This window comes from Perca flavescens, chromosome 18 (assembly GCF_004354835.1).
Source record: "Perca flavescens isolate YP-PL-M2 chromosome 18, PFLA_1.0, whole genome shotgun sequence".
NCBI lineage: Eukaryota > Metazoa > Chordata > Actinopteri > Perciformes > Percidae > Perca > Perca flavescens.
This window is the reverse complement of record NC_041348.1, coordinates 19,351,006-19,365,913: the sequence shown is the minus strand read 5'-3', so window position 1 is coordinate 19,365,913 and position 14,908 is coordinate 19,351,006. Positions and strand designations below refer to the sequence as shown.

The 14,908-nt window shown below is 39.4% G+C and overlaps 1 protein-coding gene across 10 annotated transcripts in view; it reads left to right on the top strand.

Annotated features, from left to right (window-relative positions):
* utrn (utrophin) overlaps positions 1-14,433 on the top strand; it is a 181,355-nt gene extending 166,922 nt beyond the window's left edge. For 6 of the 10 annotated variants that reach the window (XM_028605472.1, XM_028605474.1, XM_028605473.1 and 3 more), the window contains 5 exons: positions 2,812-2,973; positions 4,970-5,207; positions 7,896-7,971; positions 8,297-8,380; positions 11,887-12,460. In XM_028605472.1, the coding sequence (XP_028461273.1) occupies positions 2,812-2,973; positions 4,970-5,207; positions 7,896-7,971; positions 8,297-8,380; positions 11,887-11,921 (595 nt within the window). In that variant the 3' untranslated portion in view covers positions 11,922-12,460. Of the gene's footprint in view, positions 1-2,811; positions 2,974-4,969; positions 5,208-7,895; positions 7,972-8,296; positions 8,381-11,886; positions 12,461-13,061 lie in introns of those variants that run through there. The other 4 variants (XM_028605469.1, XM_028605470.1, XM_028605468.1 and 1 more) reach the window with 4 other exon arrangements.
* The last annotated feature ends 475 nt before the right edge of the window (positions 14,434-14,908 follow it).

Genomic DNA, 14,908 nt, shown 5'->3' with positions numbered 1-14,908 from the left:
TTACATGAGATAAAAATAAACAGTGGAATAAACATTTCCTTAATTCAGAGTGGTTGAGTTCCTTGTTTAGAAAGTTTAAAAAGTCTCTTTTATCATTTGTGTCTTTCATTTTTAACAAAATATATAAAAGGTTGAACTTGACACAAATTTTGTTCTTTAAGAAAAGAACTCTCTAAACTTGTGCTTTAAATCACACAAGGAGCTTGGGCTGGTTAATGATAAAAAACCTTTTTTTTCTCCTCAGCACACACGGAAGGCGACTGGCTTGGCATATTGTTCTTTTATGTGAGAAGAGGTGAAAGCCTCATTCTGTGTACCTTTCATTAGCTTTCCGCACGCCCCAGTCCTTGGTCATGAAACGGCATACTTATTTCATCTCTGAGAAAGAAAAAGCGTCCTATTCGTAGCCTCTGGTATTATACACGTGGTGATAATGGTTTTCTGAACCATTTCTGAATACTCATTGATTGTCTCCTCTGGTGAAATTCAAGGGTGTCTTATGTAAAACCTGAGACGTTTCAGTGTGCCAGTTAGCTCTCCAGAGCGTATTTGATTAACTTACTCATTATAGCCAGGGATTATGGACTCCGTTATGGTCTGGCCCTGATAAGAGTGTGTGAACCAAGTTTATAGCAAGTCACCACTTATTTGAAAAGGTGCCAAGAGTTCCTGCCTGGATGTCACTGATTTGAGGTGTGGCTTAAAGTACAGCACAGTTTTCAGCTGATGGAGGTCAATGCAGTGTTCTGTCCCTTGAAGCTCATTGGTCATTGCTATTAGGGATGTAAAGGAAGTTACCTACTTAAACTAAATTACCTGCTTTGTCTTATTGTATTACAATCTGGATATTATTTCTGTAGTTTAGGGCAGTAGTACTGTAATAGTACTATGATCTGGGAATGCAGCGACATTGCTAAAAAGAAGTCCACCAGTGGGCAAGAAACAAGCAGTCACAGGATCAGACAGGTTTTAAACAAGACTCCAAGTTAGGCCAAACAGTCTGCTGTAAATGTCCTCCACACTTTACGACATTGCAGTTCAATCCCACACAGTTTTCTGTGATTTATTTATTTGATTAGGACAAACATTTCTGTAAATGCGCCAGTGTTAGCCAGTCGGCTAATTTTCAACTGTAGTCCTAGTTGCATGCACCCACGCAAGCACAGGGAAAACATTCCAGCCACCATGCTGCCTTGGATTAGTAACGACATTTCCAGTTGGGTCACTTTTCGCTTTTACTTTCACATTAAGTCGTTTTGATAATCTGGCCAAATTGTTAGTTTGTTTGTCCCCAAATCTCAATGATTACTGTAGTAAGTAACATGGTTGTCATAACCGATAGAAACAATGGCCAAAGCTGCAGAAATAAGGTATATAAAATAATGTATTTTAAATCTATTGTATATATATTATAATTGTTGGATGTATATATTGTGCTCCTATAGTCCAGATATATTCTTTTTAATGTTACACAACCGCAGGATGTTAACGTCACAGAATGACACCTTCAGCACTGCTGGATATTTGGACATGCTGAATCTATGAATAAAAATGGCAAAATAGAGTCAGCAGTGGAAACTGTAGAAAGCCACACGTGGCGTCAAAACGCCACTAAACTTTCTCAGCCCAACTTTAGTTCGAGCTGTCAAACTGGCGCTGGAAATGACTCTACCAGTGGAAAGGATTTTTAAACCGTTTGTCATCTTTTTTTTGCTTGTGTGGTTGTCAGGTGTTTAGTCCTTAAGGCTCAGGTTGTGCTTCAGAATGAAGGTGACAGCTGGGCTTTGGCAAGACCTGCCACCCTCTTTCAGATCACTGAGATAGCACACAAAGAGACTGACACATACACACACATACAGATACACAACAGCAGACCCCAGCAGCCATTTTTCCTCTCTCTTTCCATCTGTCTGCCAGGCTCCTTCTCTTCTCTGCTCCCTCCATCTCCTCCCAGCCCTCCTTTATTCCATTTATCAGATAGTAGAGATTGACACATCTGTTTTCCACCAGGGATGGTGGAACTAACAGCGTAGCAGACCTACAATAGCTGAAGATCTTATATATCATGGCAGCTACCGCAATGTAGCTTTGTTTAGATTAGGATTCTTTGGAAGCTGTTGTTTCTATTTGTGCAGTAAAATGTTTTTTTTCTTAGTAGTGCATTTGTTATCACCTGATGTCCTCTGACCTTTATTCTTGAAAGAAGATGATTAAACGGTGATTGGTTCAGTAACTTTACAGCCATATGTTTATTCAAAATAGACCTAAGACAGGAATCTGAATTTTTGGAATTTATTTTACCATAATAAATATTATTATGCCACAGAAATGTATAATTTCCCTGAAAACAGCATATAAAATTGTTGCAGACAACTAGACAGGTAATGCTAAAGCAGGAAAGATATGTCAAGTGAAAGCTAGAAGGGACATATGCATGGCTAAAACTAAACTAAAGGTTAATTTACTCACTGATTTTTTTTTCCCAGCTGTAACCTGCATTTGAACAATAGTAATTCATTTTTCTCAAGTTCACTGCTTCTATAGTTCCTGCGCTCTGCTTTTGTAGAGCAATATTATGCTATATGGTTATTTCTAAGCATCCATTCCAAGTTATTTCCAAACATAATGATTTGCTATAAGCCATTTACCGTAATTCTTTTAAACTGCAAAACAGTTTTTCAGTTGTACATCGTTCATGTGCTGAGAAAAGTCCTCCCTTCCCATCTGAACAGAAGGTGGATTGAGCTGACTAACGGGGATAAGATGTCTGGGTTCCCTACTCATCACATAACTCTGCACTCACTTCCACAGGGACGACGAGCATGCCCTGATCCTGCAGTACTGTCAGACGCTGGGAGGGGAGGGCTCCCCCTTCAGTCAGCCACAGAGTCCGGCCCAGATCCTACAGGCCGTGGAGAGGGAGGAACGGGGCGAGCTGGAGCGGATCATAGCTCGCCTGGAGGAGGAACAGAGGTGAGGCAATATAACTACCCATTAATGAAACTTCAGAGAATTCAGTGTGGAAAGAGGTTGAGAAAAATATCATTTATGTTTGGACAATCTCCTTAAACTGGATAATCATGCCTCGGTTGAGATTTCCACAGGATCAATAAGAAGTCATTATTAAAAGTATTGAAATGTCTGTTTTATGGAAACTGAAATGTTTGAAATACTTGAAAATCAATGATTATCTTTTCTTTTGTCGCTTATGTGTACTCACAGCTTCAGGGTGTCATTTGAGTCCATGGGCTCATTGTCACACTCCAGTGCACAATATATAAACATCCACACACTTCCCGTACCCCCAGTGTGTCTCATACGCCAAGTCCTTCTTTGGTTTGATTAGTAAATCAGTAGATCACTCAACGATCTATTGTTGTAGTGGTGCATTTGCGCAGCCAGTGGCCTCGACTGGACTGATTTAAGACTGATTACACACATACAGTACACAGGCACTCCGGGAGAGAAAGAAGAGAGAGAGAGCTTTACTGCCAGGCTCATAAATGCCGGCTAAGTAAAGCGTGGTAGCTTATGGTTCTGCACTGAGAGAGAGAGGGTGGGAGTGAAGCGAGAGATATGGTGGGGGGGGGTCCTTTATGTCTGTCAATCCACTTCAAATAGGATTTCACTGAGAGAGCAGAGGTAAACATGACTGTGGTATTTTAATGTGGCACCCCACTGTGGGGGTTCAGGAAGGAGCTTTTTAATTCTCAGTATGAGATTCTTTTAGTGATCATAATAATAATTAACCATATTTGTTAGTTTGTAATAATTATTTAATCATAGGAAGTATCCCAGAGGAGAGAAGCCTTCCAAGACCAGCAGTTGTAGCATGACAAAAAGGCACAGCATTGAGATATATATGTGTATATATATATATATATATATATATATATATATATATATATATATATATATATATATATATATATATATATATATATATATATATATATATATATATATATATATATATATATATATATATATATATATATATATATATATATATATATATATATATATATATATATATATATATATATATATATATAATATGTATATGTATGTGTGTGTGTGTGTATGTATATATATGTGTATGTGTGTGTCTATATGTGTGTGTGTGTGTGTGTGTGTGTGTGTGTGTGTGTATATATATATATAAATAAATAAATAAATCATGGCAAATGTAATATTACCATTAAAGCCCAGCTCTCAGCAACACTAGTCCTCTGATCTATTTATACAAGGCTCCCAGGAATACAACACTGTCAAGTTAATGATTACACATGGCTATAAGTCTTATTTTTAAACAAGTAACAGACCAGTTAAAAAAAGAAAATAATATAAGATACATGTTATATATATAATATACACATACATACATACACACACACACACACACATATACAGGCATACTGTGCATGCTGAAATACATAAGACTATTTATCTATTCATAGATTATATACTACATAAATACAAATATATGCACTTATGCTGTACATACAGTTCAGTTACAAAAGCATATGCATGCTGTAAAGTAGACACATATGTGCATAGTGCATAATGATGACACCGGTGTTCATGTTCACAAGTAAACATGTACTAAAACATGTATACATATACCGATATAATCTTACATTTAAGTAGAGTCAGAGTACTGTATATGGGGAGAATGACAATAACCCTACCTTGACCTCGATGGATAATTAATTAAAGGAAGAACCAACCATTTGTTTTAAGTTTTTCCTTCCATTTGTCAGCTGTTTGAACATACATACACAGGAATGTACTTATGTACATACGTTACATTAATACATACATCATTTTAAGTAACATTTGAAATACAGGACTTTTACTTGTAACGGAATATTTTTACATTACTTCTACTTGCAGTAAATGATCAGAATACTTCTTCCAGCTTTGGGCATGACAGATGTGTGTTGTGTTTCTAACCCTTGTTTCCCAGGAGCCTGCAGAGGGAGTATGAGCAGCTAAAGGAGCAGCATGGCCAGCGAGGAGCCCCTGCTGGAAGCCCCTGGGATTCTGAAGGTTCTTTTGCCCATCCTGATGAGGCCGATCTTCTAGCTGAGGCCAAGCTGCTACGACAACACAAGGGCCGGCTGGAGGCCCGCATGCACATCCTGGAGGAACACAACAAACAGCTGGAGTCTCAGCTCCATCGCCTCCGGCAGCTACTGCACCAGGTGACAGAACACAATTGTTGGGCAGTTTCATCCCGAGAAGCCACAGGTTATGGCTAAGAGGTGACAGAGATAGATATTCATAGACTCATACGTTACAAAGACAATCAGTCTAGTTTCTTGTTGTTGTGGACTTTTTGTGACGACTGCAAAGTGGGCTTGTTTGAAATGGATTCAAACTGCAGCTGGGAAGAGGCCATTTGCAGAAAGAATGGCTGTAGTTTTGGTGCTTAGCAGAGAGAAAACAACATAGATGTTGGAAAAGGACTTGAAGTAGCTAAATCACAATGGCGTGATATAAAAGCAAGTTAGAAGCATTTGCCAGCTTTAAAAAGCTTGGTATGTAAGCTTTGGAAGTAAAATGAGACAACTGACATTTCACCCCCCCCAAGACACAGTAATACAGATTATTAATCTTTTGTAGCAGAGTTTGCACTCGTTATTTTGGTGATGTTCTTCAAAAAGTAAATGAAATCAATAAATTTCTTTCAGAGGAATTAGGAGTTTTACAGCCATGAAGTCTCATGAAGTTGTCTTTTCTTTGGGTTCATTAGGCTTGTTGTTGGGGAGCAGCAGGGCAGTAAACACAGTTCACAGACTCACTCACTCACAGTGAAACTCATAAAATACAAACATTAATTTAAAAATGCAAAGCTGATGATACAAAATGCCTCCAATAAATTAAAGGATTGTTTAAAGGTCCTTCAAGCCTACTTTTTCACCTATGAACCTCCACATAAATATCCACGTTTGTAAACGTGCTAACCCATTCTGTTTTTAGTTTTAGTTTGTTGTGCCTTTGAATAACCAAATCTGTTCATCAACCGCTAAGATAAGATCCTAATCACATCATTACCATTCGATCCAGGAGTCTAGCATTCGCTTCCCGTCCCTCTATCAATAACCTCCAGATTTGTTTATGCCCAGCCTAATTGCTCACGGAGGTTGGATTGTTTGTGCCAAGTGAAAAAAGCCCAACCCTCAAGCCAAACAAACAGCAATCCCAACAAATCAGACTGAGCAAACACAGGAGCAGGTATTGGCTCTCTGGTAGCAGTAATAACTCACAACAAATATGGCCTGAGGAAGGCAGCTGACATGACTCGGCAGATTTTTAATGGATGAAGATTAACATTTTGACAGAAAAACAGGTTTTGTGCACCCATCCTTCACCATATTGGAGATTTCCCTCCATTTTAAACAGTAGATTGATATGTCATAAATTCGATTTTTTGATTTTTTTCTCAGCTGGTCAATGTTAAACTACTTTAACTACTTCATATACTGTTACGTACAATTCTTAATTACTCTAAAAGACCAAAAATACAAACATGGCACGCACATCTACCTACATACAATAAAAAATGGCCACGCTAAATAAGAACTTCTGGTTTCTGACATTTACGTCCCCAGAGTCCTGATCATATGTCAACATGTCTTTCCATCAACTGCAGCATTACTGCCAAGCTGCAGAATAATAAACCCAGCCAGCTTGAAGGCACGCACTAAATTCATACTCCTGAAGGCTGACCAAAGCCCTGACCTTAGCTATTCTCAGACGGGCCTCAAGATAGTGGCTGTGCTCTAGAGACATTTCCAACGTGTTAGCCTTTACTGGCGCCAGGGGCACCAGGAGATGAAAGAGAAGAAGAAGAAGAAGAAGAAGAAGAAGAAGAAGAAGGGTGATGAGGGAGGGGAAGGGAGGCTACATTGATTTGGTTTCTTGCAGTTGAAAAGCTGAAGGGAATGTGGGAGTCTGCCGTAAATGTCACCAGGCATCAAGTGTTCCCTTCTGTGCATCAGTGCTTCAGCGTGCTTTCACCAATTGATCAACTGTACACAGTACACACTTCACTTACACAATCCTAATCTCTAATTGATGGATTAATATACTGTTTTGTTATGTTTTTAGGAGTAACTGGGTTTTTAACTGTCATTGTGTTCTCTTTTTGTTGGTTTGACAAATTGCTTTCATCAGACTCTTTGTATCAGCCATGAGTTGAATCTTTATTGTAATCATGAAGAATGAGAAAAGAAATGGGATTGCACATTATCACTTGAGCTGTGAATCTCTGTGTACATGGCTAAATTCTGCCCTCTGTCTGTTGTGGTCTTCTCATTGATACTCAAGACATCTTGGGACACAACAGGTTTTCTGTAGTCATAGTGCAGACAGTGGATAGCAGTATGAACCAAAAGAACAGTGTGCGGATATCAAGGCAAGACAAAAACGCGTCTTCTCCCACAAAAACTTTGATCTTATGCTTTAGAGACATGAGTGTATTGTGTATTATTACAGTATATGTTTGATCTTGTGGCTGGGGGTGTCATGACTTGAGTTAAGTCATTCATGTTGCCAGGAATTTTTATTGTTGCACTCCACAACATAACTGTACATGCCAATTAGCTAGAACACTAAAAATCAAACTATTGAAATTTATTAAAATGTAATTGATACTCTAGCATGTTAAACTGAAGTCGGGACATTGGTAGAGACGTGTTTATGAGAAATGTTTTTGTACACACAACAAAAATCTCATTGCGCAGCCCTCTGGTAATCCCTTGTCTCCGCCTGGGGCCGTGAAGCACGGCTAATTTTGAAGTTGTCAAGTGGAATAATTATATTTATAATAATGGAGTTTTCTTTTTTGCCTTCTTTCCTCTGTGTGTGTGTCTTTCTCTCTCTTTCAGCCGGAGATCGACTCAAGGGTAAATGGAGTGTCCTCTCCAACTGTGCAAGGTCCAGGTCCACTTACTGAAAACTCAGGTGAGACACTTAAGCTCAAAAAGACTTTAGACACAAACACTCACACAACATCTTTCATTCATTCACTATGGCAGGACCTACATTTGGCAGTGTTCAGCAGGTACACTGAACATTGGAACTTTGCTCTCACGCTTTTTCTCTGCAAATGGGAACTTGTTGCTCACTGTGGTATGGCACCATATTAAAGTGCCTGTGGTAACTGAAATTCAATGTGTGTGTGTGTGTGTGTGTGTGTGTGTGTGTGTGTGTGTGTGTGTGTGTGTGTGTGTGTGTGTGTGTGTGTGTGTGTGTGTGTGTGTGTGTGTGTGTGTGTGTGTGTGTTCAGATGAGCTGCTGGACTCCCACCACAGCAGCTCTGACCTGGCAGATGTAATGGAGCAGATTAACAACTCCTTCCCTGCATGCAGTCGTAAGTTTCCCACTCTTCCTCCTCTCTCCCACCATGTCTTCCCAGCTTCTGAAGGCAGATTTGTGTTTCGCCACAAGCACGCTGGTCAGCAGAAAAATAGTGCATGTCACAAAGTTTAACTGTTCATACTTCATCCATCACACATGAATTAGCCAAGTTTGTACCCTCCTTGTAAATGGTAAATGGACTGCATTTATATAGCGCCTTTCTACCTTGTCTCTCATTCACACATACCTTCTTAGACCGATAGTGGTGACGCTGCCATGCTAGGCGCTGGCCTGCCCATCAGGAGCAACTTGGGGTTCAGTGTCTTGCTCAAGGACACTTCGACATACGTATTGGACCGTCAACCTTGTGATTAAAGGACGACTTGCTCTACCTTCTAAACTAAAGCTGCCTCTTGTACAGCAATGGCATTCTTTCTCTATAAATTTGTCTATAAGGTCATAACTTTCTCCAACACAACTTAACAACATAACTTGGGTAGACTCCCATCTTAACCTGGAGAAACAAATATCTTCTGTTGTAAAGTCCAGTTTTTACCAACTAAGAATAATTCATACAATGATCTGGAAAAAGTCATCCATGCCTTCATAACCTCCGGCTTAGACTATTGTAACTCTCTCTACTTGGGTCTCCCTCTGACTCTGGTGGCACGGCTTCAGATGGTCCAAAATGCAGCGGCTAGGCTGCTCACAAATACAAAAAAGCGTGAGCACATTACACCTGTCCTAGCCTCCTTGCACTGGCTTCCAGTCCAGTCTAGGATACAATTTAAAATACTGTTGATGGTTTTTAAAGCACTTCACGCCCTGGCCTCCAGCTACATAGCTGATAGTATTCATCTTCACGTAGCCCCCAGGTCCCTCAGATCCTCCAGCCAAGGCCTCCTCCATGTCCCACGGTCCCGGCTTAAGCAAAAAGGTGACGGAGCCTTCTCTGTTGCTGGCCCTCAGCTGTGGAACCGACTGCCACCTGACATCAGAAATGCCCCTTCAATTGTGATATTCAAAGCCAGGCTCAAAACTCATCTTTTTACATTGGCCTTCCCGGTATCTTAATTGTCTTATCCTGCTACGTTTGTAATTAAGTGTTTGTCTTTCGATGTACTTTTTAGCCTAAATCACGGATTTGTACGTGTTTTATTTTATTTTTCTTATTTTATTTTATTACCCTGTGGCTAATGCGCTATGTACAGCACTTTGGTCAGCGCAAGCTGTTTTTAAATGTGCTATAGAAATAAACTTTACTTACTTACTTACTTACTTACAATTTCCAAAAAATTCAACATGAACCCTTGAAATTTGCAGAGGTGTCAAAAATATTCACATTCATTACTCAAGTAGAAGTATAGATACTAGGGTTTAAAAAGTCAAACTCAAGTTTTTTACTCACGTAAAAGTGTAAAAGTACTGGTTTCAAAACTACTTAAAGTATAAAGTAAAAGTAATGTAAGGGGAAAAACATGCCATTAAGGACAAAAGCTTAGCCCGCCCCACAGGGGCCTATAGTGCACTACCCCACCTCCACAAAAAAACATTTTTCTAAAGGCCATAATGACTATAATAATGTTATATCAAAATCATACCTGCAAACTCAGAAGGGCTGAAAAAGGTTACACATCTTTTCTGTGTTTTTCAGACAACGGCAGCTACAGGCTGGTGTTACAATCCTCTCAGTGAAATACAGACACACTTTTACACCGTTTAGCTGTCAGCATTTTAATTTTGTTTACTCCAGCTGCTAACTAACGGTAGGCTAACGTTACCTGCTGTCGAGTCTGGTGTTAACTAGCGTCCTATGCGGCGATGTTTCAGTTCCCTCAAACGTCCGTTTTCGGAGCATCAGAGAGAAGCGCAGTCATTAAGTGACACCTAAATAAGGCACCGAAATCAGCGTTGCTATTCGGTCCGGTAGATAACGGTCGTCTGTGCAGGTGTAATGGATCGCGTACAAACCAATAGGGTGTCGGAATGGTATATGTTTATACTTTTCATCCAACCACAATCAAATTCACTCTATCCGGATGGCGCGATTTATCTGAATAGATTTTTTTTTTGTGTGTGTTTTTTTTTTTTTTAACAATGACAAGCCGGGATGAAAACAAGCCAAACTGAAATAGGAGTAACGAGGCTATTTTTAAAATGTAAGGAGTAGAAAGTACAGATAATTGCGTGAAAATGTAAGGAGTAGAAGTAAAAAGTATGCTGTAAAATAATTACTCCAGTAAAGTATAGATACCCAAAATTTAGTATTAAGTATTTGTACTTCGTTACACCTCTGGAAATTTGTCATGTTGTCACTTTGTTTATCTCTACCAACAGTCCAAACCCCAAATGTGGGGTATGGCAAAGAAAAGCAACAAATCCTCACAATTGAAAAGCTGGAAGTAGAAAATGTTTGGCATTTTTTCTTAAAACGTGACTAAGGCGATTAATCAATTGTCAAAATAGTTGCCAATTTATTTCCTGTCAATGAATTAATTAAAAAATGTGCTGTTTCAAGCTTAAATCTTCACCGCAATTAGAAAAACGCTGGTACTTTCCTGATGAAGTCAACATAATCTACAATTTCATTCTAGACTCATCATCCACCTTCTAAATGTCTCCTTTACTTCCTCTCACTGTTTTTGTGGATCCTTCTGTCTGCTCCGTCCTCTTTCAACACCTCACACACTGCTGCTCCACATCTGTCTTCATGACCTCTTACTCTCATTTGACTTTGTGGGTGGTGTGTGTGTGTGTGTGTGTGTGTGTGTGTGTGTGTGTGTGTGTGTGTGTGTGTGTGTGTGTGTGTGTGTGTGTGTGTGTGTGTGTGTGTGTGTGTGTGTGTGTGTGTGTGTGTGTGTGTGTGTGTGTGCGCGCGTTGTAGATTGTCATGTATAAATGATAGCAGCTGTGCTCTTATTTGTAGTCATGTATTCAAAAGGCCTTAAATGAAGAATGGTATATAGAGTGTACTTTTTCAAAAAAGTGTAATCATGGTTTGTGCAGTGCATGCAGGTTCCTCTGCATTTTGACTTTGTGGTTTTTGATTCTGATGAATGCTTTCTCAGACACACAGATTTTAAGTACAGCCTTGAGGTATTTTTTTTATTATCATTTAAATTTGATATTTGATATGATCAGGAAAAACCTTCAACAATCATTACTTTTTATAGCAAAATTTGAAAGAGTATCCACCTCTGGGAATTTTAATCAAATAGAAAAGTAAATAAAAATGTTTCAAATAGCGAGTTAGAGCTTACTGACTTTAGATTGCATTCGAATATTTAGAGTCAAAACTCCTAGGAGGGCTTTAGTTAAAAATCCATTCTAATCTGACACACGCTCCGGCATTATTAGCATTTGGTTACTGCACAGCTCTGAGGCACCGGGACTGAACAGCACGGAGCTGAGCGTGTGCACGGATACGTGGGAGGCTGATCATTTAGTGTAGACTTATAAAAACAGAGATAAACTGGGGGAGTTCAACTCTGAAACTACTCTTTGCTTTGTCTTCCACAGCCTCGAGCCTCTCCTCAAGACCACAGGTGAGCTGAGGTTCTTCCACTTTTTTAGATCCACAATAGTTCTATAAATCAGTCTGTGTATTTGCAGCTTGTATGAAAGCTACTTTCTGCTTTGTTGTCTGTGTTTTCACGGGTTTTAGTAATGGCCAAGGTGAGAGAACTTTGAGCAGAGCTACATTTTAGAGGTAATTACAGCTGCTGCCACAAAAGTAGTCCCCTCCATGTAGCCTTCACCGGCCTCAGCCCTGCACATTTGGTGGCTCGTGAGAAAGAGATGGCTAATGGATCTCTCCAGAGTCCCATTACAGCTCCTCTCATTCCCCCAGTCTGAGGCCAAGGTGCATTTTGGGACAGAGGTGTTGTGAAAGCCATTGCCACTGACCTCTTCCTGCTGTAATTTCTTACTCCGCTCACACCATTCTTTCTTTTCTCTCACTGTATTTTAAAACTGCTTAGCTTGTCTCTTCACACACAGCTAATACCTTTACGCGCCAGTTAAAGTGCTTATCTGCTACATATCTTATTTGTGGTGGCTGTTGCAAAAGAGACATACTTTTCCTTTACTATTTCTACTTTCTACTAATTTAAGTCAAGTTCATCATGACTTTCTATTGTGCCTGTAATACATACTTTGTATTTAGTACACTCAGGAAATGAAGTGAACTAAAGTTCCTACATCTTCTCAGTCTCCTTTTACTTGTATTTAGTAGAGTCATCCTTTCACTTTTATCCTTTTTTTCATTGTCCTTGGCAAACACTGTGCCATACACTTTCTGTTGGTTTTCACACAAAGGCATGGGTGAATAGGTTTGAGTGCTTAAGTCCATTTCTGAGAAGACAGCTTTGTTTTGTAAAATCTCCCCTGCATCATCCACCCCCACCTCCTCCCTTTCCTTCACACTGAGCTCCTAATGGACTGTAACTGGCTTGAGGCACTGCAGTCGATTTACTAGCTTTCAAACCCGATTACTTGGTTCCAACATTTTTCATATTTCCACACAGTCATGCCTTGATGAAGAGAAGTGAGGCGGGTTTACCTGCTGCACTTCAAAGACAAGAGTACTAACTTTCAGTGGGTCTACTTGAACACAGGCGCACACCAATTGTTTTAAAAGGTGTCATTTTTGTTGTCAACATGATGATTTCATGTCTGTGTTCTCTGTTTTGCAGGTGATGTGAGGACAGTCCCAACAGAAGATGGCATGTGTGTGTGTGTATGTGGGCATACATGGGAGTGTGTGTGCACAGCAGGACCATTCCCAAACAAACAATCCCCCCGACCATAAATCCCAAAGACGCAAAGGACCAGACAACTTAACTACTTTTACCACCTTGTCTTGTACTATGCAAACTGTACATTTTATGAACTGTAGATTGTACCTGAACTTGGTTCACCATTTGTCAGTGATTTGTTTAGATATGCAGATGAGTATATGGACACGGGGCTTTGTATAGTAAAATATGCTTTTTTTTTTCAGAGGGCAGTTTGTGTTTTGTTCTTTTTAATTCTGCCCTTACTGGGAATCAAACTGTTGATTTTTTTTGTTGTCATTCCACGACTTTGTACGCTCCAGCCCCCAGTTGCAGTTATTTGTCTGTATGGAGGTAGACACAGGTTTCCATGTTTGGGAGCACGCACAGTTCCTGATTAATAACATCTAGTGGCCGAAAGGATCATTTTGAATACTGTCACTTCTCAAAGCGTCTGTTTTGTTTTGAAGATCTATCATGTAGCATGCTTGATGTCAAGTTCCCCTTTAAAGCATTGATATGCCGGCAGACTTTTGTGTCGACTGCGATTTGATGTAAACTTTACCCCTTCTGTGCCTCTACTGTTCCACGTGTGGAAGACAAGAGTTGAGAGTTGATAAATGAAAGTGGAATTGTGTATAAAGAGAGACATTTTGGAGAATTAAGATTTAAATTTAAAGTTGTTCTGAATTTGGGTTCATAAGAGGCCCGCCATCATTATTTAGAATAGTTTTTTAAAAGATATATGTTCAGAAATCAGAGGAAAGCCATGATTGCCTTGCTACCTCAGAATCATAGACACAGTTTTGTTTTTTTGTGGTTTGTAAACTTGTTTAAAAACAATTGTGATCATATACAGAACAAGAACAACCTGGTTTAGCGTTCTAAGCTTTAGCTTACTGTATTGGTGTACACAGCAACAAGGAGATAACCAAGTTAAAAAAAAAGTTACTATTACTGTACCACAATGGGTCTGTGGCATGCTGACGCTTGCCACCAGTTATGACGAGTATTACTTCATCTGTTGGTTTTTCCACTGGCCTTCTAGCACTGGTCCCTCACTGCGTTGTTGTTGTCTGCTATATGCTATCCTGTAAAACTTGTGAGACTGAACAACACTACTATAACCTCCTCTGACTGTCGACTAATGATGATGTTTTAATGATTACAATCATGATGAACCGTACCATGGCAGAACTGTGTCGCCTCTTCTGAGGTATGTAAAATAGATTGACCACACTACGTGTAATATGGCTATGTTTTATTCTAAATAAATTTTTTATAACAAGTACGTGTGTCCCCCCCTATTTTTTGACTTACCATCTGTTAATTTAATTGGCTGTAATATATTGAGGATATAACTACGTAAAGGTAATACAGATAACAGCATTGTATAAACGCTGATCAGAAATTTATCCCGCTACTTAAAAGTGTATTCATATGCCTTGCATTTAAAACCATCTTTTACAGTTACACCTGCTTTTGAGGAACAAAGGCTTAATTATAGCCAACTCCTCAGTGCCATCCAGCCACCATCTTAGCATTATAATTTATCAAAGGAATTGATCATGCAGTGAGAGGTATCATTATTACATGTTGCTGTGACTGAGAACTCCAAATGACAGATGAAAGGTAATTAGCCTCTTCTCCTTTTACTCCTGCCCTTCAAGCACCATTTTTGTTCATTTAAGCAGCATCACTCTCTTGTGGCTGCATGCATTGATTATTCTTAAAGGTTGTGTGATGTTCGATTAAAGACGTTTACA